A 22,517-nucleotide genomic window follows, 5' to 3' on the forward strand; every position below is an offset into this window, starting at 1 on the left:
GCTGTAACTTTGAGTGCGAAAAGTAGATCAGATACAAACCATGTGAGTCCAATAAATGTCATTTTTGTACAAAGCGGGCTCCAGCACCCAAATATATGAGCTATCGCATAGTGAGTGTGCACTTCACGAGTAAAAAGAGTTGGAAATAAAATTCCAGTTGAAAATTCATCTTGTGAATATCGCAAATAACACTTAAGGATAGCCATGCGAGTTGACATTATGTGATGGACTGTGTGAATACGCATTGATGTGGCAGTGCCATGATGTGATTGTGCTGTGACAGCCAGTGTGAATTGGATTTTACCATAATAAACTTCTGCTTCCTGATATGTCAGCCAATGAAACATATTAACACAGGCATTTCTCATTTTATTCATTCAATATTCATTCGCTTTCTTCTGAGTAATCTGTATTTTATACATATGACGAAACACGCATTCCAGCAAATGTAATTCCTTTATACTTTAGATTACGATCAGAGTGAGTAGTACCTTTATAAACATCACAAGCCAGTATCGTGGATTAAACATTTTGCACGGCTCGTAACAATCAAATCATCTGTTGGTTAACTCTGGGGCAATGAAGATGGCGGACGTCTGCTTCAAGTTTTTTACGTCATACACGGCCGCCTCTATTATAGGCGGCCGTGCGTCCTGACTACTATACTAATTTTTACCTTGATGTCTTTGACGGTCAATACTCAATAGTATAAGAACTCTGATTTGTGTGTAAACATGGGGGCAGTTGTGTCAAATATACGAAGTTTGCATTGTTGTAATGCGCCGTGATGTCATTTCTTTTTCATTACATTGTATTGTTGTTCTAAGAAAATGGATGAGTCACATGTGAAAACTATTATTTTTCTCCTGTGGAACGACAGATTTGCTCGCACCTCAGTTTTATCCATCTTTACTCTTGCCTTAATTGTTATCCTATCTTTAAGGTAAGCTGTTAGACTTTTTGTCACAAAATTGCATGACGTAAACTTATTTATATAAGTTTTGCGTAGCTTCAGTTAACACCGATGGACATCTGTGGTGCTACCATTAGCGTTTAACCACAAGCCCCCTATAACTATACAGAGTTAGGAGGCGCACTGCTTAATACACTCATACTCACATTCAGCAGGGTTGAAGTACAAATCCCGTTCTAGCCACGCTGATCTACGTTTTCCATGATTTTCGTAAATCCATTAAAGTGAATGTTGGTATGGTACCTAGGAAAAGGACACAGCTAACATCCCAGTTCGAGGTGATGTCCCGTCTATAATGACATTCTCGTCGACTGGGCGTTAAACATTGATTTTCCATAATTCCTCCATTTCGTTACAAAACTCTGAGATATTACATTATATTTCTTGGATATAATAACAATTCGTTTTACATTATTCTCAGTGAAAAGCATAGTTCCGCGAGACTGGCATTGTGACATATGATAGATCGTTTGTATCAACTGGGCCTTTGTTACACAGGAATCTAAGACAAAACGCGATCTTCATTGGAGCGCATTCAGATTGTGGGTGTTACCCATAGTCAAAATCCTATATTTAAAGTTTATGAAATAAGAACTGTTTAGGGCAGTTAGGTCATGGACACAGCTTGTAACAATGCTTTGACATGGATGGAGGTGGGATGGTGTACATAACAGAATCCCTGTGGCCCTGATGTGGAGTGGGAGCAGTGTACAATGGCCTTGGGCTGTGAAAGAGAACATCTGACATCCTTGAAGGTGGTGATTGTATCCATCTCACCCAGCACCATACGGATTCTTTTCTGCCCACAATCTGAGCTCCAAGCCACGTCAAACCACTGCTACAGTGTATGTCCATGGCCCAGCTAGTCATGATCTTCTCTTATTCTCAAATATGAAATGACCCAAAATGTCTGTGCTCGAACCTGTGTCTCAGTGCAGAAAAACAAACTCTTGAATTGTGCCAGCTGCAGGGATCGGTGGTCTGGCAGTAAGTAATCTCAGAAGTTCATTACCACAGTCTACATTTAAAAATAAATAAGAAATAAAAGAACTATTGATGCAAACAAAGTATTGTCATTGTTGTATTCCTTTCTCGTTTCCATTCAAATGACATCACACACATCCTTTTTACAGAGTGGGTGAAGGTAGGTTTGGAAGACAGTGAACTTTTGCATGTTAGAGATAGCGATCTTTTTCTTCATTCAGGGGGCTATTGTTGTCTTTGACATGTATGCTGTTGATTGCCGTGCGCTTTTCTCATTTTTGTCCAAAAAACATACTTCAGAGCCCTTCTGGGACATAATCTGTCAACATGATCAAACATTTTTTTTGGGTTAGACATTGCTTTATAAAGAGCTGATTTCAGACTAGTTTTCAGTCTAATAAACGTCTCCTGACAGTTCATAGGCTCTACAAATGTCACACCTTCCATCTTTAGTTGATATAATGGATTACAGTGCTTAACAATATTGGTTATTAACTCTGTGTTGTAGCAGCCCAGGATGCTGACTGTTATGTAGTTAACCAAGGATAGCAGGATGTTGAGCTTGTGTGACCTCAAGCAATGGGTAATGTTGGGTCTGTGATGATGGCAAAGTCAGATAGTGTCCATATACAGAAACCACTGAGGAGGCGGGCTGTGATGTTCGCAGTGCTGGCAGCAGCCTGATGGGACAGCCTTGTGGAGTAGGTGGTGTGAACACAGAGAGGTGGCAGGTGCTGTAGGCAGTAAAGGAAGCAGCAAGTTGGATTCAGCATAGTATGAAGCACTGGCATGCACTTAATGGCTCAAATAGATTGGACCCAATTTTAAATCTCATAGCATCGAGCTAGCTCTGGCAAGTAGCAGGCCTCTGACTGCATCTAGTAGCTGGTGGTGGCAGAGGAGGCACCTATCTTGTGCTGAGATTGGAGTTGAAGTCAGGATCAGAGTGGAAGTGCAGCATGGCACCAACAGAGTCTGTTAATTCCTGTCATGTGGCCATAGTCATGTAGGAAACATGTCAGAAGCCTAGTGTGATGTCAGAACAGGAAAGGTCCAACATTGCGTGATGAGAAACAAGTCTGCAGTCCAAGATAACTTCGACTGTATGGAGGCCTAGGTATACTCGTGCAGGCATTGTCATTGTGGCAAAAAGCCTTGCTTGTTGACATGTAGGTTTGAAAAGTGCTGTCCAGGCACTGTCATGAGGCAACCTGGCCCATTATAGGACAGCTTGTGGAGTGCAGAATGCTGAGGTAACAGTATTAATGGTGCAGACAACTGGAACTTCATAACTGGTCACCCAGTAGACTGCCTGCTGTGGCCCGCTCATGCTGATACCGCAACAGTGCAATAACTCACATTGCTAATAAAGGACTGTAATTATTTGAGACTGTTAGAAGCAGGCAGTTTGTTGATTGTTTGGATGTGCCATTGAGTTGCTCTGGGACCATCCTTGTCTAGTTGTTGCTGATTTGCAGTGTGTAAGAATTTTAGTGCAGGTAGAAAGTAAGTGACTCTCATGTAGTGGCATTTGAGACTATTGGTTTATAAAGTGTGAAGTAATGTTTGCAGGTTTATCATATGAATGTTTAGATTGCACCTGTTATGATGATGTCATCAGTATATTTTGTGCTCTGAAAAAGTGATAAACTGATTGCTCAAAATTGTGCTAAAATGTCATAGAATCACTTCTGGTTCCACGTGGTAAGCAGTTGTATTCGAAGAGCCCAAAAGGCATATTAATAACCATTATCTTCTTTGTCTGTTAATCTGGGTGGAATTGCAGGTAGACATCTACCTATGTTTGAAATATATATCCCTCCTGGTAATCCGGCTATTAATTCCTCTGATCACGGAATTTGGGAGGTTACAGCTTCAGATTGGGAAATGACCAAAAATCTGAGAGTGCCAAAGGGTGATAATGACCCTTTGAGGTTATGCTTGGTGACCAATCATGTGACTCACTGGCTTGATGAAACACGTATAACCACTTATTGGTGCAGTCAATCTAATTCCTTATTTATATTGTCTGCTGAACAAATAAATCTAGTTCAGCCATAACAGAACATGATAATGTGGATGGTTTCATTATGACATGACATTTTAAGTAGTTGCACAACCTAAGACTTTTTTTTTATAAGGGGGGGGGGGGGCATTTGTGATCTTGCCATAGAATTCAAACCTTCAAGAGGGATGATCTCTGAAACTATGCTAAAAACTTCACGAATTTGATGTATAAGTAACACATGTTACTGATGTGCAGAAGTAATGGGATATCTCCTAATACTGTGTCAGACATCCTTTCGCCTAGTGCAGCAACTCATGGCTTGGACTCAACAAGTCTTTGGAAGTCCCCTGCAGAAACATTGAGCCATGTTGCCTCTACAGCCATCCACAATTGCAAAAGTGTTGCTGCTGCATGGTTTATGTCCCGTAAATGTTCGGTGGGATTCATGTCAGGCGATTGGAGTGGCCAAATCATTCACTCGAATTGCCAAGAATGTTCTTCACACCAGTCATGAACAAGTGTGGCTCGGTGACATGACATTGTTGTTTGTGAACATGAAGTCCATGGATGACTGTGAATGGTCTCCCAAGTAGATGAACGTAATCATTTCCAGTCAGTGATCAGTTCAGCTGGACCAGAGGGCCCAATCAATTCCTTGTAAATCCAACCCACACCATTTTGGAGCCACCACCAGCTTGCAAAGTGCCTTGTTGACATTTTGGGTCCATGGCATCGTGAAGTCTGCACCACAGTTGAACCCTACAGTCAGCTCTTACCAACTGAAATTGGGACTCATCCCAACAGGCCACAGTTTTCCAGTCATCTAGAGTCCAACTGATATGGTCAGAAACCCAGGAGAGGCACTGTAAGTGATGTCGTGCTGGTAGCAGAGGCACTCGAGTCTGTTGTCTGCTGCCGTAGTCCGTTAATGCCAAATTTCGCTGCACTGTCCTAACCGGTATGTTTGTCATATAACCCACATCTATTTTTGCAGTTGTTTTGCCCAATGTTTTTTGTTTGTTAGCACTGACAAGTGTACACAACTGTCGCTGCTCTTGGTCATTAACTAAAGGCTGTTGGCCACTGCACTGTCCGTGGTGATAGGTAATGCCTGAAATTTGGTATTATCAGCACACTGTTGACACTTGAGCTTGGGATATTGAATTCTCTAACTATTTCTGGAATGGAATGTCCCATGCATCTGGCTCCAACTACCAGTCTGCGTTCAGAGTCTGTTAATTCCTGTCACATGGCTATAATTACGTAGAAAACAGTTTCACATGAATCATCTGAGTACAGTTGACAGCTCTGCCAATGAACTGCCCTTTTATACCTTGTTTACACAATACTGCCGCCATCTTTATATGTGCACATCGCTACCCCATGACTCAGTATATTGGAAACCTTAAAAATTATTTCAACTAGCATATGATGTTAATTCTCATTTAACTTCTATATAACTGGCTGAAATAACAGTTTGCTTTGTAAGGGGGTAATAGCTTTATGTAAGTTGTCTAAACTTCATTAATTGCTGCATTGGAGATGCAGTAGACTGATACACATCTTCATTGATAATAGACAGAGACAGATGTGAATCTTAAAATAATCTATGCGAGATTTAGCTGAGTGGGTAACCACCAAGTAATTTACATATGGCACTAACTTGCAATTTTCCTATAACTTTCTTATGATGGAGTATCATGTTAAGAGAATGAAGCTTTAGAGGATAAAGAAGACAGTAATGATAGCTTAGTTATAGATTTTTGCTTTCTCACACTTCAGCCACTTACTGTGTCACAGTCAATGTTCTTTGAGTTGCTGCAGAGACTTTGTGAATTGTTGGAATAGTGAGGTCTTCCTCCAGTGACAGACTAGACAACTTTAAAGTCTGATAACTGTACTTTTAGATTAGAGATAAGCAGTGGCAACACCATCAAAGGTCTTTCGTATCATAGTAAAATGAGGGTGATTTATATCCTTTTTCTGGCACTGCATGAATTTCAACGTGGCCATTTCTGTACGCATATCTGTGCTGAGATTACTAGATAACATGGTAAAATGGTCTTCTAAAAGAGGATTTAGTTTCTGAATCAGCTTGTTGATTGTCGTATTGGAAGACAACTGGCAAGCACATTCCAAATCTTCAAATATACAAGGTGAACCTGAATTCCTTAAAATCTCAGATGTTGTTCATAGATATTTTCTGGGTATTTTGGTATAACGGACCTGTGGTCTCCAGTAGCTCAGGGCAAGTAATAATGTAATTGTGATTTATTTAATTTTTTATGCCAATTACCCACCTTCACAACAGCTGAAAAGCTTATAACATGCAGTCAACAAAATAAACAGATCAAAACACTAAGTAGTGCAGCAACCTGCAGGCTATGTACAGATGCAAAAGTAATGTGATGTGTTTGTCATCACTGTGACAACAGCTCAGCATAGCATCATGATGTTGGACTTCCATTGCATTCAGCAACCTCTTACATGTGGTGCTTATCAACCAGTTCATCAGTAAACCTATCGAAATGACTGTATGTCACTAGTAATATACAAGTAACGCTGTCTTATAAACAAACCCAAGACAGAACTGAGCAGTACTGAATGCAATTACTCTGTAATGGGCCATCAGAAAGCAGGGTTCCGTTTTCAGAAATCTCAGGAAATTTCCCCGAACAACCTCCGACTGAAAATTCAGGTAATGCTAATAAGAGTGTTAAGTCACTACTTTCCTCACTAAATATTAGAAATTGTAGCAACTATTTGATGTAATTCATTGAATATACAGGGTTGGATAAAGATATGTAAACGCCAAGTATGCAACACATTACCGTGCCAAATACAGTCAAGGAAACTGTTGGTTTTGAAATGGCTTTCACTCATCTGGGAATGAATAAATACAGGTTCTTTATGGTGGGAAGTTCAGGTAACGCCAATGGAGTTAGATGCAATTCTGCACCTTCTAGCTAAAGTGGACCACAAAGTCTCAATAATATTAAGATCTCATGGCTGTGGTGACCAGGAGAGATGTAACAATTCATCATTGTGCTCACAAAACCAGTCCTGGACTATGAGAGCTGTGCGGACAGTGGCTCTGTCATCTTGGGACATAGCATCACCCTTGGGGCAAACATTGCACAATGGAATGGAACTGATCAGCCAGAATGGTCACATAATCTTTGGCAGTAACGCAGCCTTGCAGAGTAACCATGGGGGCCTCGGAGTACCTCGATATGGCTGCCCAAATGTATCGCCGAGCCTCTGCCTAGTTTCACTCTTGGGACTTAAAGTCGGCCAGAACCTGGAACCATATGAAACAAGACTCAACTGACCAAATAACTTTCTCCTATTGACCTGAGGTCCAGGTTTTATGACTTTGGCATCACGTTTTCCTGTTATGGGCATTTGCATCACTTATGTGTCATTCTGGAATTCCAGCTCTCCCTGTGATTCCCTGCTTGTAGAGCTTCCTTCTTTTTGTTTTGGTGTTGACAGAGTTCATGAGTGTGACATTCAGTTCTGCAGTGACTTTTGAAGCTGTCATCCCCTTATTTTTCCTTACAATCCTCTTCAATGGCTGTCTGTCACTATCACTCAGCAGACACTTTCATTTGTGTTGGACTTAGCAGATGATTTCAGTTACCTTAGCTCCAACATAGTGCACTCACAGCTACACAGAACACTGTTCTGACCACAGTTGACACTTGCAGTGTATTGAGGACATTGCACAGATGCCATCTGTGGTCAAATACAGAAGCACAACGTGTGGGCTTGGCTATCATCTGCATTTATGTTCAAGCATGCATTTCTTCCAGTGTTTCCATATCTTTGTCCAATCCCTGGACTTAGTGCTGTAGGATCTGCTTTAACAGCTGTTGCTTGTTTTCAAAGAATTTTATATTCTGCATTTGCCATGTAACTGGCTGTTCCTGTTCCACCATCATCTCTTCCTGATGTTAATCATTCCTGATGTTCATGCAGTTTTTTCTTATGGTGGTATCTGTTCCAATGACAGCTTAAAAAATTCCAATTCTATCCTGGACTTCGAAATCACTACTGAATAAATAAGGAAGTGCTATATTTTTCATTTATTACATTGTTGTTATTGGTGTATTAGTACTATACAGCTTTATTTTGCTCTTCAGCAGCTCCATGGAATGCACTTTATATACACACTTACATGATGGAGCTTAGCCAACTCACACTCTGGTGTAAGAATGTTTCAAGAAAGTTTAATTCTTTAGCACATGTTCAAATCTAAGTGTGTCCAGACAGAAACAGGGTCTGTAGCATAGCTCAGAACTTGGGGTTTCACAACTGAACTACATATATTTATTACAGTAGCACCCTAGAAGCTCCAAGGAATGGGTACAGACACAAACAATGATAGGTCTAAAGCAGCAGAGTCATCGCAGGCTAAAGAGAAATCTGGTGTAGGAACGTTCAAAATAAGACCAGTCTGTAACACAAGTTCCCGTACCAGATATACGAGCAGATAGTCCAAGCGCAGTCCATGAGAAAAAAAAGATTGTTGCATGGATCTGATGATTTATTCTTTTTCGCATCCTCTTCTTTCTGCACTTAACTCCCTGTTTCCTTTTCCTCTTTCTTCTGCCACTTTTGTTTATCCTACTACTATTTCTTCTTTCTTCTCCTGTCTATCACATGTTTTCCTGCTGCTTCTGTCTTACATTCATCAGGATTTAGTACCAGTTTTCTTCTTTTCTTCATTATCTTTTTCATGTGCTTCTTGTGGCCGATTCATTGTACTTTAAGACTTGATCTTAATGTTGTGTCGATGACAAGCTATGGCTGTTACTTCAATTTATTGCTTGAATCTAGAGCTAGACTTGTGAATATACTTTTTGATGTAAAAATATACCTTTAAACTTTGTTATTAATATTAAGGCAAAATTGAAGAAAAAGTAAAATTCTGTATTTGCACTTGTCTACTTATATAGTTTGCTGTACTGTTTTATATATTTGTGCACAAGTAATTTAATTACAACTCATTGAATAGTTGAAGTGCCAAGTTGTCGGTAGACTCATAAATAAGATATTGCTCTCTTTCAGGCAAATGCTCCTTCAGAGCTATGGTGATAAATACATAAATGTAGCACCCAGTCCCATCTTTCTGCGGTCTGAACAAGCTCACGGGTACTCTGTTCCTATGCTGTGGACCTGTTGTCTCCCTCCCAGCCATGAGCCACCTGTCTCTAACCCTTCCTCACACCCTTTCCCCTGTTGCCCATTCCACCTGACACTAATTCTCACCTCAGTCAAACTGGTATGGTGCAGTCAAGTAGAACAGTGTAGTCTTACTTTGTGTGTGTGTGTGTGTGTGTGTGTGTGTGTGTGTGTGTGTGTGTGTGTGTGTGTGTGTTTGCGCCACATGTTTGCATGAAAATGTTTGGTAATATGTTATATTTACTGCTTAAATTATTCATATTTCACCAAGGGCTTTACATTACCATTCTACAGTACATTTCCTTGGTAGACATTTTAAGTACTTGAATATTTAACTTCATTTATCTGTTTGTGTTATGAATGCTTGTCATTGTTTTCTGTTTATTTCAGTTTCCTTTCTGGTCTACTAGTTCTTGGAGCATATATAGGAGGTTTCATTGCTTTTAGCTCAGTTTTCAGGTAAGAGTAAAGACTTTTCTTTACTTTAATAGATTTGTAGTTCACATTGTTAAATTGCATTATCTCCAATATATGTTTTAGTGTTGAGCCTTCCAAGTGCTCCTACGTCATTGTTGCTCACTGTTTCTGTAGCATTATGTCAGCCATTCTTACTGTGTAGTGCTAAATGGTGAGCAGCATGGGAAGCTGGAACCAACATCAGTTGGACTCAGACTTGCCAAAGCTGAGTTCCATGAACTGAGGGATGTGGATGGCCAACACTGCCAATTCTCTTTATCCCTAATTTGCTGACAAGCTTCAGCAGCCATTATTCAGCACAACAGTGGAATGTCATACGCCACAGCAAATAATAGTCTTAGCTTAAATGAGGGTAGAATTATTTTAAAAAAATACACTAAACCTCAATGTGCCATGCATAGATGAAGTGAGTTGTTCTTGAGGCAGTAAGAACCGTTGTAAGCAACCCTTGGGGCACCAGCTACACAGCAGCTGCTTTAGACTTACTAAGGAAGGCAGTGTTCTGCCTCAGGCAACTATAATTTCCCAAGCTGCTTGATGGAATGAAGTTGTTTTCAGAAAAGGAAAAGGTCTGATAGTTCCCAGAATAAATTGTCATAATTACCTGGACTCATTGGACTCAACCCAAAGTTTCTTGATTAGAGCAGACCTCTTACAATTACTCCCAGTAGAGTGTACACCATTGATTTAGTACCGCTGCATATTAACCAACTTCCTTCCAATTCCAGTACATTTTCCATCCATTAATGTCTCCAGAATATTCTGTTACTGAACAACTGCTTCATAGCTCAACTGTATGCCATGAAAGCACATCAGTTATTTAGTTGTATTCATACAAAGCAAACTTGAATACTGTTACTATCAGTTACTGGCCTATCTGACTGAAACAAAGATTTACATTATTGTAGAACAGCTAAGACTCAAAGCTATTATTTGACAAATGTTTTCTCTCTGCTTATGACTGAAGATCCTCTGGCATAGTTGGACAATACCCAACAAAAGCAGTTTCATCCACAGTAAAATAATGACCTTGCCACTCCAGACTTCATGTGTAATGTAACATGGTGAACATTGCCAAACAAGAGAGAATGGATGTTCAATTGAAAACTTGCTTGTTTATATTTAAGTATGTAAGGGAAATTTATTGAAATGCAGGTGGCGTGAGCCGCAGCAAAACATTACATAAATTACACAACACCTAATAAATAATAACCTTAATACTCCAAGAGAATAGTTAAGGTAACAATCTCAAAGTAGTTTTTATTTTATTTTTTTAATCATAGTCAATTTTACACACTGACACTTAAACACATGTTTGAAAAGTATCCTTCCATCTTTTTGTTGTCTTTTAATGACAGCATGTCATGAATATTCATCTCACAACTCTGTCAGTACATACAGTATGGTTTCACAGTCACTAATATGTTGTCTTAGGTTTGTGTGAATATTAACATATGTTCTAATATTGTGAAGTGCACCTCGAATATATGGAAGCTGGAAAAGCTGCAAAAGAGGGCTTAAATTGTTAGGTAGCCAGCATCCTCATGGTCCAGAAGTGAAACCAGTTTCAAAGAGGTTGTCATTGTGAGCCGTGAGAACGCTGGCTATCTCACTTTCATACAGGACGTGATAAAGAAAAAGGGAACAATTTATATGAAAATGTACCCAATTGACTGTTATTTATTAGGTGTATGTAATAAACAGTATACAAACATAGGAACAAAAATTGTTTTTCTTACAATTTGTGTGTTTTTGAAAAACAGGAAATGCAAACAAATTCATGACATTCGTTACAGATTGTGTTTGTTTTTGCTACAAGCTTCTGCCCTTCATTTCTTCCTTTATCTCTTGAAATCTTTAAGTAGCGACTTCTGTACCTCTTCCAGATTTTTGTATTTCACTTGTCTCTTTGCATGCTCTCTACTAGGTTGTGGCTCGTGAAACTTTTAGAAGATTGATTGGAAGTTGGTGTATCAACAATGTTCTCCAAAAGGCTCATGATTATTTCCTCTCTAAAATTCTTTATAGGAATATTCGTCTTGGTAAATATTTTGTACAAAAAGTGAGTGCTTACTGCTGCTATGTTGAACATAATTTCAAACGCCACAGTATGGAACCATCTTATTGTTTTCCTCAGTAGTGAAAAATAACTTGACATCTGGTGTGACACATCGATTCCTTGCTACGTTGCATTATAATCCAAAATGGCAGCAGGCTTAAATATTTCCTCGCCGATTTTCTTGCTTTTCTTCCCAGTGATGTGTATTTCGATGCCATGGTTAGTAGTAAGAAACATCACATCTCTTTTCTTGTGCAATTTTCCTACTATTCCATTAGATTCTCTTCCAATGAGTTTGCCTTTTCTTATTTGTCCTGTAATGGTGGGGACCAAATGCTTTCTGTTTTTTTTAGGGTACCTACAATGTTGGTATTTCCATCCAGAAAATGTCTAGCTAATGACACACTTGTGTAATAGTTGTCAGTAACAACTGTGCGTCCCTTATGTACATGTTTTTCCATTAAGTCTAAAACTACTGTTTCTGCAAGATTTTTGCTGACATTGTACAACTGTCCTGTGTAAACAATCATTCTATGTGTATAACCGGCTTGGTTACAAAGTTTGAATACCTTGATTCCATATCTTCAGATCTTGCTGTGGATGTAGTGACGAAATAAAAGTCGTTCTCAAAAGGGCACCATCGACTCGTCTACTGCTAGCATCTCTCGCAGTCCATATTGTGAGCAAAATTTACTCTGGATCATATCAAAGAGTTTTCGCATCATGAATATACAATCACTTTTATCTGCAGTTGCATTGTCCTTGAAATGGACGAACCTCAAATCACGCCAAAGAACTTGCGCATCTTGAAATTATATTCACTAAAAGTTAGATTTGTTTGCAGCATGTTAATATGTATGTATGTTATTACTGTTTTGTAATTATAGCTTTAATAGGTACTATAATACAAGTGTTGAGATAAAGTGAGCATAGAATGCTTTACTATGATATTGAAAACCTAAGTCACCTTGACTCCATCATTCACTAGTAATTTTACCTACTTTACAAAATGACATGCATTGAGACCAAGTACATGCTGTAGAATTATTTGTTTCTGTCCAGTCTGTATTCTGTTTCAGTTACTTGGTAGTCAAATACATCATTGTAATAATTAATCTTTTTATGTAAGAAATATAGAACGGGTGTTGGATATTGATCCTAAATAGGTTGAGGGACTCAACCTACTGTCACTCATATATTCATTGAAGACATAAAGTCTATAAATGCTTTCTCAATCATTTTTTGGCATTTTAATTTTACAAGTCCTTCTTGATCACACAGATTTCTTGCACTTTGTTACTGGTTTTGGCTACTGCCATCTTCAGATCTGTTACAAAAATAAGTATTGTGCAAGCAACAGGTTCAGTTAGCTAACGCCAAATCTAACAAGTCCTAGTGATACACAAAATATAAAAGTATAAAATATTTATAGGCACGTATAGCAGCCATACATATGATTAAAATATTTTGATGTAAATCATCGTCAAGTTAAACATGTGAGTACATGGTACAAGCTGATAATACTCAGTTTGCACCTGGTATTTACATGTGCCAGCAGAGGGCACTTTAGCTAGAGTGCATACTAAACCAGTGTCACCAATGTGATGATTAAATTGTGGTATGCACAGCCATTAGTTAAAAATTATTTTTTAAAATTACTTAGCCATTAGTTAAAAATTATTTTTTAAAATTACTTCCCATAACAAAATGAGTGTCTGACGATAAAAAGCGTACTGATGTGAAATTGGAATCATACTTAAAATACCATAAAAAATACAAATACTAATATAATGAACCCACTAGCCTGACTAGGTAAAACATACAACTTACATAAAAGCTAGTACATAAAAAGTGTAACAATAAAATAAAATATCTAAAAATCTTACAGCCTAACATATCAGTTACCATAAATGTAATTGTAGTACAATTAATAAAATAGTAACTCTACATTAAAGTCAAAACTCGATAGTTGATATTCTATCCAGTGTCTTGTCACAGTGGTGACATGTCATGGTATCTTTCTTTTCCTGTGGTGGAGCTTTCAGAGGAAGGCCCAGTCTCCTTGTCGACGGCAGCTGGCGCACATCAATCCGCTAGAGTGTGGCCAGAAGTACATTGGACAAACAGTGCGCACTGTGGAACAACACAGGAAAGAACATGAGAGGTATTATCACCTACGCTATCCAGAGAAATCTGCGTTAGCTGAGCATGCGTTAGAAAATGGTCACCACATAAAATTTGACGATACCTCTGTCGTGGCTCGCACTAACGGCTTCTGGGGCAGTTTAATACAGGAAGCTATTAAAATAAAAATTACCACAAACACCCTGAATAGAGACGGTGGCTTACAGCTCAGCGCTGCGTGGGACCCAGCGATCGCGCAGTTGAAGAGGGCACATCGAACGCCGACTCAAAACATGCCCATATATGGCAATGTCACGGGCACCAGTGACGTCACAGCCGGCAGCTAGCGTATGTAAGGGCGCACCAACAGCCCACTGGCAGTCATAACACTTGACAATGGCCAAGGAGTGCTTGGCCGAAAGTTTGTGTAGCTTTAACCAATTGACGCGGTTGGAAACCTGAGAACATTTTATTCAATGTTATTGCCGCGAGACGCTGCATTCATACATCATTCTGTTCATTCAGCAGTAATTCCGATTGTCATTTCCTGTGCACATAAATCTCCATTTCTTCGAGTAAGTTCAGTAACTGTCCCTTTGGTGCCCTATGCAACACTTTCATATTATTGTCTGTGCTTCCTACTGAATGTCTTTCTCTGTCTAAATGTGTACCGAAAGCACTCTTGTTCTGATTATACGTATTTTCTCTAAAACGAGTCTGGATATTTCTTCCTGTCTGACAAATATAAATACTGTCACGGTCTTGGCGGCTGATCTTATAAACACAAAACCCCATATATTTATTGCTGTTCTTGTCAACTATATGCCATAGCTTACAACCAATTGTACCTTCCCTTTGACACCCAATTTTCATTTTTGTTTTTCTGAAGGTCTGCGCAATTCTGTCGGAAAATGCACCATTGTACTTCATAGCAACAAACTTCTTGCCCTCTGGTTCTATTTACACCTTCCTGTCACATATTTTTGAGTTTAGTTTGTAATAAAGTTTCATTGCATCACAATCTTTATATCCATTTGCCTTAGCTACTTGTCTAATTGCGCTTAATTCTTCTACCTCGTCATTAAGGGTAAGCGGCAGTTGATCATAACCCTGAAATATGCCCATTTATGCGTCACAGAGTGACAGGATTTCGCATTTATAATTGTGTCAGTGGCTTTTACCTCCCTAAATATGCTAATCTTATGTCTTTCATCTCTTTTAGTTAACCTGAGATCCAAAAAACTTATACATACTTCTTCTCAAATTCAACTGTGTATTTAATTTTTTCGTGCATCCCACCCATTCTTTCCGCATTCTCGCATATTTCACTTTCGTCACCGTTGTACAGTAGTATGCTATCATCTACATATAATCTGTAATAGACAATTTTCTCGCATATGTCAGGATTTAGTTCAAAAAACTTATTTTCTAGTTCATTCACAAATATCTGAGCTTAAGTACCAGACAAACTGTTGCCCATTGCGAGTCCGTCCTTCTGATAAAACATCTTGTTGTTAAATTTAAAATAATTAAATGACAACACAAGTTCTAAAACTTCCAAAAGTTCTACTATTTCACCCTGAGTAATCTTCTTATACGTTAGCAAGTTCTTCCTTATAATTTCCAACATATCGTTTATCGGGACGTTGGTATATAGGTTAACAATGTCAAAGGAAGCCCATGTAGCTCCAGCTTGGATTGGTACATCTTTAATCTCATTCGCAAATTCGTAGCTTTATTATATTTTGTGCATACCACAATTTAATCATCACATTGGTGACACTGGTTTAGTATGCACTCTAGCTAAAGCGCCCTCTGCTGGCATATATAAATATCAGGTGCAAACTGAGTATTTTCAGCATATACCATGTACTCACTTGTTTAACGTGATGATGATTTACCTCAGAATATTTTAATCGTATGTATGGCTGCTATATGTGGCTATAAACATTTTATCCTTTTATATGTTGTGTACCACTAGGACTTGTTAGATTTAGTGCTAACTAATTGAACCTGTTGCTTACACAATACTTATTTTTGTAACAGATCTGAAGATGGCAGTAGCCAAAACCAGTAATAAAGTGTAAGAAATCTGTGTGATTAAGACGGATTTGTAAAAATGAAGTACTGTCAATCACTTTCAACTACCAGTTTTGTGTGTGCACCACTTCATAGTTCGTGCATGATTCGGCTGCTAGGGGGCACCTGGTGTGCTAATATGACAGAAGTTGCATGTGCAGCCTGCTGGCAGCACCACCCTTTAGAACTTTTGTCTATATGGTGTGGAGTGCAGGGCTCCACCGGCCCCTTGTGTGTTGCTTATCTTATTGTACCTTGTCTCCCATGTGTGTGAACTGTTCAAGCAATAAATTACAGTGTTCTTGAGTTAGAAATCTTTTTGGTGATGAGTATGGTATTCAAGACCATGTGTTCCACTTCTGTCCTTTGAGTTCAATTTCCATGGAGGCAGTGCTTAAATCTCTTCTCGAGCAACAGCAGGTGCTGACTGTTGCCATTTCCAGTTCAGTGAGTGCATTGTCACAATCTTCGGTCCCACTAACAACATATCTGCCACTGTTTCCTGCATTTGACCGTGCAGCAGAAGACTGGCACACTTACGAAGAACACCTGCCACAACATTTCCAGCTATTTCAGGTAAGAGACGTAAACTTGTGCAGGTCCCTTTGTTTTGTCATGTATTTCACCTCATGGGTATCAGTTGTGTCAGCTCGCCTCCCTACAAGAACCTTCAAGCTTTTCTTTCGTTTAGATCTGTGAGGTACTTTGTACCTATCACTGTAAACATACTTATATTAATGCAGCTCATGTGGAGTTTTACCACAGCCAAAAACAGCCGAAACAGGCAAACAGGGCACAGGCAGCAGAACTACATGGACTTAGCCATAATTGTAATTTTGTGACAAGTATCCATATGGGATGGGTCATGATGCAATAATATGTTTCTTTCCTGGTAGGGAAGTTTGAGAATGAGCTCTATGGTGTAAAAATTCTACACTTACAGATGTATTGAATGTAGCTCAGTCTTTTGAAGTTTCACAGCTACAGGCATCCAGATAGAAGCCTGGCCAGAATTTTCAGAAATCAGTTGCTCTGACCCCACCTGTGTTTACAAGGAAATGCAGATGCTATTGCACAAGTCCAGCAGACATCTCAGCATCATATAGGTAATCAGTATTAACCACAACAACAGTCTGCGTCACAACAGTGACAGCCTCGTGCTCTGCTGCTTCATGCCCATACTGCTTCATTTGACACAAATGGACCATGTGTCCCTAGTGCCAGGCAACGTCTAATAGGTGGCATAAGAAAGGACACAGTGCTTCTGTATGTAACTCCTTTCCAAACTTCATTGAGTTTGAAATGAACATGGATGTGAGCAGTGTATCAGCTGTGATGGTGTCTTAGAGCAAGTTATACTTTGAAGTTTGTTTTTATGTTTAAGAGACCACTGAGAATACAGGTGGACACAGGTCCAGCAGCAATGTTGGTCATTTCTCAGACTTGTGTGAATTTGGGTTCTACCCATCTGACTCCAGTGTCATGGAGGCTGATGAGTTATAAGAGTTATAATGAACAACAGATTCCCATCCTAGGACAATTTTCTGCCCTTGTGACTTTCAAGGCTGTGTTTCGTTCATTAACGTTCCTAATTGTGGACAATGCTTACACTGAAAATCTGTTTTGTTTGGACACTTGTAAACTGTTTGGATTCTCCATTGATGATGAAGTGCATTTGGTTTTGTCTCTCTTTTTCCCAGGACTGCGTTGTGCAACAGTATTTCAGGCTCTTATTATGATGAAACAGTCTGTCCGCTGCCGTTTTTTTCGGGTCCACCCAGAACCCATAACTTAACGGGATCAAGGGAAAGCAGAATTAGATCATCTCCAATCCCTTGATGTTATTCAGTCTATTTCTTCCAGTGAATGATCAACACACTGGTGATAGTAAAAAAAAAGACAGGTAAATTACACCTGTGCGGTGATTTTAAAAACTGAAGTAATGCGCAGTCCATCAGTGATGTCTATCTTTTGCTGCGCTCTGAGTAGCTGTCAGGAAAATTATCAGGGAGTTATTATTTTTCAAAGACTGAGTTGGCAAAGGTGTATTTACAGTTCCCACATGACGAGGAATCTAAACGCTTTCTAGTTATCAATGCCCCGGCCCTATCAGTACCAGCATTTGCGTTTTGGCGTGGTAAGCTCATCTGCTATTTTTCAACGCTATTTAGAGCAACTTATTGCATCAGGTTCAGGATGCATCAACTATTTAGATGACATAGTAGTGTCTGATGTCTCTACAGAGGAACATTTGCAGAACATTCATGCTCCGTTTTCTGTTTTACAGTCTGCAAGGTTAAAGTGCAATTTGGACAAGACGTAGTTTTTTCGATCATCTAATATTTATCTGGGTTTTGAAGTGTTGCGTGGTAGCATTAAACAATTGTGCCATTATATTGATGCTATTGCCATGTTGCCACACTGCACGTCTGTTAAGGAATGACAGGCATTTTACGCAAAATTGTGTACTACTACAAATTCGTACCATATGCTGCTTCTGTGGCACAACCACTCCAAACATTATCACTTAAAAGATGTTCCTTTCCACTGGTCCCTGGATTGGGACCAGGCATTCAAGCTTTTGAAATGTAAGCTGCAGTCAGTCCTGTGTTTGGTAACTTTTCAGTTGGGCCAGGCCCCATGTTAGTGAAGGATGTGTCTAAGTTTGGCCTTGGCACTGTCCTTGTTCGTAAGTATGCAAATGTATCTGAACACTGTATTGCATACGCCTCTAAACTCGTAAATTCAGCACAACAGCATTATTCTCAGATAGAGAAAGAGACTTTAGTGATCTTATATGCTCTAAAAAACTTTCATGTTTTTTTTATATGTGTGTAAGTTCCACCTGATCACAGACCACAAATCACTGGTTTCTCTTTTTAACCCTTTGGCCTCCTTGCCAGACAAAGCTGCTCACCAGTTACAGCGGCAGGTGCTCTCCCTGTCACTATGCAATTATGATATACATTTTCGATCTACGTCATATCACATTTGCTGGTTGATCTGAATCCAGAGTTTGATAAGGAGAAATTACTTTGTTTTCATTTAGATGTACGAGCTCAAAATGTTGTTGATAGTTTTCCTATTGCTAGCACTGAAATTGAAGCTGCAGATCCTGTTTTAAGTAAAACTGTTTCTTTTGTGCAACATGACTGGCTGGACAAATCTTTGGGCTGTGCTCCTGATCCTTTGAGAAATTATTTTTAATTACAAAATCGTCTTTGCGCTTGGCAGAGTGCTGCTGTTAGCTATGCGGGACACTGCTCCCCAGGTTGTAGTCCTGTCCACCCTTTGTCATGAAGTTAGGCATTTATTACATGTGGACCAGTGGTGTGTGTCATGTACAAAAGCGTTAGCCTCAGACATGTTTTCTGGCCAGGCATTGATGGGAAAATAGTGTGAGTTGTTGGGGTCTACCCACAGTGTGTCACCCAGCAGGCGGCTCCCCATGCTGCTTTGTCACCGTTGCAATATTCATAGCAGCCTTGGGAAGGAGTTCATGTAGATTTTGTGATACCTCTTTTGAATTCCTACTGGCTTGTCTTAATTATTCTAAGTTTATGTATGTGGTGCATTGTCTGTCCACTTCTGTGGTGACAACAATTTCAGCTTTGTCAAAAAATTTTGCAGTGGGAAGTCTTCAGTCTGTGTTAGTTACAGATACCTCAGGAATTTGAAGATTTATGTAGAAGAAGTGGTACTCTTTGTATGACGGCTCCTCCTTTTCACCCTCAATTGAATGGGGAAGCAGAATGACTCTTATGGACATTTAAGACTCAGATGAAACAATACATTTTGGATATGTCACTGGGAGTAGCTCTTGACTGATTCCCTAGTTCTTATAGGTTCACCCCTCTTTTGCGACAAGAGTCTGACAGAGTTTTTGCACTTTTGTCAGCCCAGAACTCTGCCACATCTGCTTTGGCCGATGTGAGGCCATCCATTGGCGCAACGCTCCTGGCCTGGCAGAGCTCTTTGAGCTCGCTGGTTTGGCTGCCAGCTGAAACAGGTGCCAACTGTAATTGAGAGTATAAATGGCTGAAGCCTCCCCATCAATCGCACTGCTGAGGGGAGGGCATCGCAACACGTTGACCACCCCCCAGGGGGTCCACAACTCTTTTGTGGATACGTGCATAGCGAGCACGGGACCCCGAGCTGGTGTGGTCCTCCTTCCTTTCCGGGCTGCATACCTTCCTTTTCCGCATCCTTCCCCATCCCCCATCTTCGCCCCCCCCCCCCTCACTACGGCCTCTTTCCTTCCCTTTCTCCCCCTCTGGAAGTATGTTTTATGCCTACGTCTGGAGACGGACACTCGAAAATGTAACACATTCTTCGCTTTCTCTGCTTGCAAGTCTTTGTCCTTCTCTTTTCCTTATCTCTTCTCTTTACCCTTTTCTCCGCTGCAGCATTTGAGACCTCTCTTCTTTCCTTTCCCTTGGTTTTTCCCTTTCTCTTTTTTCCTTCCTGTGCGTGTCTGAAGGCCGACCCATGCATTTCCATGCATAGCCGGTGACGGGGTAACGCGTAATTCCCCGCTCCGGGTAGACAGGTAGGACACGTACGTACCCTCTGGTAACGGCCAGGCCCAGGGAGGGGTGATTACCCGAGCTGATACCTTCCGAAAGTGCCGATTGGTCCCTCCGTCCGTTTCTCGGGAGGTGTGACCTGAGGTGTGAACAATCACCTAAGGCAGGAGTGACCTCAGAGAGGGCCCCCACAAGGGAGGAGCGCGCCATCAGAGACGCCGGTAATCATGGGGGATACTTCCGCAATGGTTTCCTCATCTTCTACTATGTCTGCTCACAAGCGTAAGTTCAATGAGTCTCAGCCACAGACAGTTCTTCCATCGTTGCCACAGTTCCTTGTTGTTTCTCGGTCTGACGAAGGTCACAACTTCTCCACGGTCAACCCTTTCATTATTCAGAAAGGTGTCGACGCAGTTGCAGGTCCTGTAAAGTCTTGTTCCAGATTACGAAATGGCACCGTGTTGTTAGAAACAGTCAGTGCCCTCCAGGCACAAAAATTGCTGCGTGCTTCACTGCTACACACCTTCCCTGTCCGGGTGGAAGCGCACCGCACTTTAAATTCCTCATGTGGGGTCGTTTATACATGCTCCCTCGACGGATTGTCCGACGAGGAAATTCAACACTACCTGTCTGACCAGGGCGTAACGGCTGTTCATCGAGTCATGAAAAGGGTTGACACGAACATCGTTCCAACCCATACTGTCGTCTTGACATTTGACAGAGTTCAACTCCCATCGAACGTAAAAGCAGGCTATGAGATAATTTCCTTTCGCCCTTACATCCCAAACCCTACGCGTTGCTATTGGTGTCAGCGGTTCAATCATACCAGCCTGTCCTGTTCCAATCCTGCCAAATGCGTTACGTGTGGCAAGGAGGCCCATGAGGGTGCTTGTCCACCTCCATCCCCTCGTTGCATCAACTGTATGGGTGACCACGCTGCTTCCTCTAGAGATTGCCCCATTTCTAAAGACGAAAAGCTCATTCAGGAAATCAGAGTGAAGGAAAAGGTATCAACCTTTGCTGCTCGAAAATTATTTGCCAGTCGAAAGCCACTGTGCCTCAGACAGGTAAATACAGCACTGTCCTTGCCTCTCCTCGGCCAACAAAGGAGGCGGCCACGCAGACTTGTGATCTCACCTTTAGTGCCACGGTCGTGAGATCAGTCAGCACAAAGATCGCCCATTCAACCTCGCCACTTTTGTCTGCTCACTCTATGGCTCACCCTTCATTGGGTTCTGCTAAATCTCGAGCCCAAAAGTCAGACACCCGGACTTCCAAAAAAAGAGCCTACTTGTGAAGATTTTTTATCTACCCCAGCTTCACAACCATCGGTTCCTCCTTCATCCTTTTTCCAAGAAGGCTACTAAGAAACCCAGTTCCTCTCCTTCTCCGCCAAGGCGTGTCTCATCTACAGCACCACCTGGCGGTAACCGGCCTCAGCCGTCTTCTGTGTCACCGAGGCACACTGCTGGCGGCCGATCAACCAGCTGATCGGTGGTGGCAGGAGCTGCTCCTGAACATCCTATGGATCAGGATCTTCTGCCTTCGGCTGAATGCTGTTCCACGCTGTCGGTCGCAAGCTCTGAGCAGTCACTTTTTCCATTTTCTGTCCACCCTATGTCCATTATCCATTGGAATATCCGCGGCATTCGAGCCAATCGGGATGAATTGTCGATCCTCTTACGATCCTACTCGTCGGTCATCTTCTGTCTTCAGGAAACAAAGCTGCGTCCCCACGACCGCTTTGTTTTCCCCCATTTTCAGTCAGTCCAATTTGATCTCCCCTCTGTTGCAGGCACTCCAGCACGTGGAGGACTCATGATTCTTCTCCATGATACTGTCCATTATCACCCAATCCCCTTAGACACTTCCTTCCAAGCTGTCGCTGTCCGTGTTTCCCTTTCTGGATACACCTTCTCTCTTTGTACTGTATACATTCCATCGTCCACACCAATGGCACGAGCTGATCTCCTTCATCTTCTTGGTCAGCTTCCACCCCCCTATTCGCTGGTTGGGGACTTCAATGCCCACCACCCGCTTTGGGGATCTCCACATCCTTGTCCGCGTGGCTCAATATTGATAGACGTCTTCCACCAAGCG

General features: G+C 40.9%; 1 protein-coding gene across 2 annotated transcripts in view; it reads left to right on the plus strand.

Annotated features, from left to right (window-relative positions):
• The first annotated feature begins 723 nt into the window (after window positions 1-723).
• Window positions 724-22,517, plus strand: part of LOC126236441 (sorting nexin-14-like) — a 233,372-nt gene continuing 211,578 nt past the window's right edge. For both annotated transcript variants that reach the window (XM_049945754.1, XM_049945755.1), the window contains exons 1-2: window positions 724-943; window positions 9,543-9,611. In XM_049945754.1, coding sequence (XP_049801711.1) covers window positions 831-943; window positions 9,543-9,611 — 182 coding nt within the window. In that variant the 5' untranslated portion in view covers window positions 724-830. The remainder of the gene's footprint in view (window positions 944-9,542; window positions 9,612-22,517) is intronic.

Source organism: Schistocerca nitens, chromosome 2, assembly GCF_023898315.1.
Source record: "Schistocerca nitens isolate TAMUIC-IGC-003100 chromosome 2, iqSchNite1.1, whole genome shotgun sequence".
NCBI classification, from domain to species: Eukaryota; Metazoa; Arthropoda; class Insecta; order Orthoptera; family Acrididae; genus Schistocerca; species Schistocerca nitens.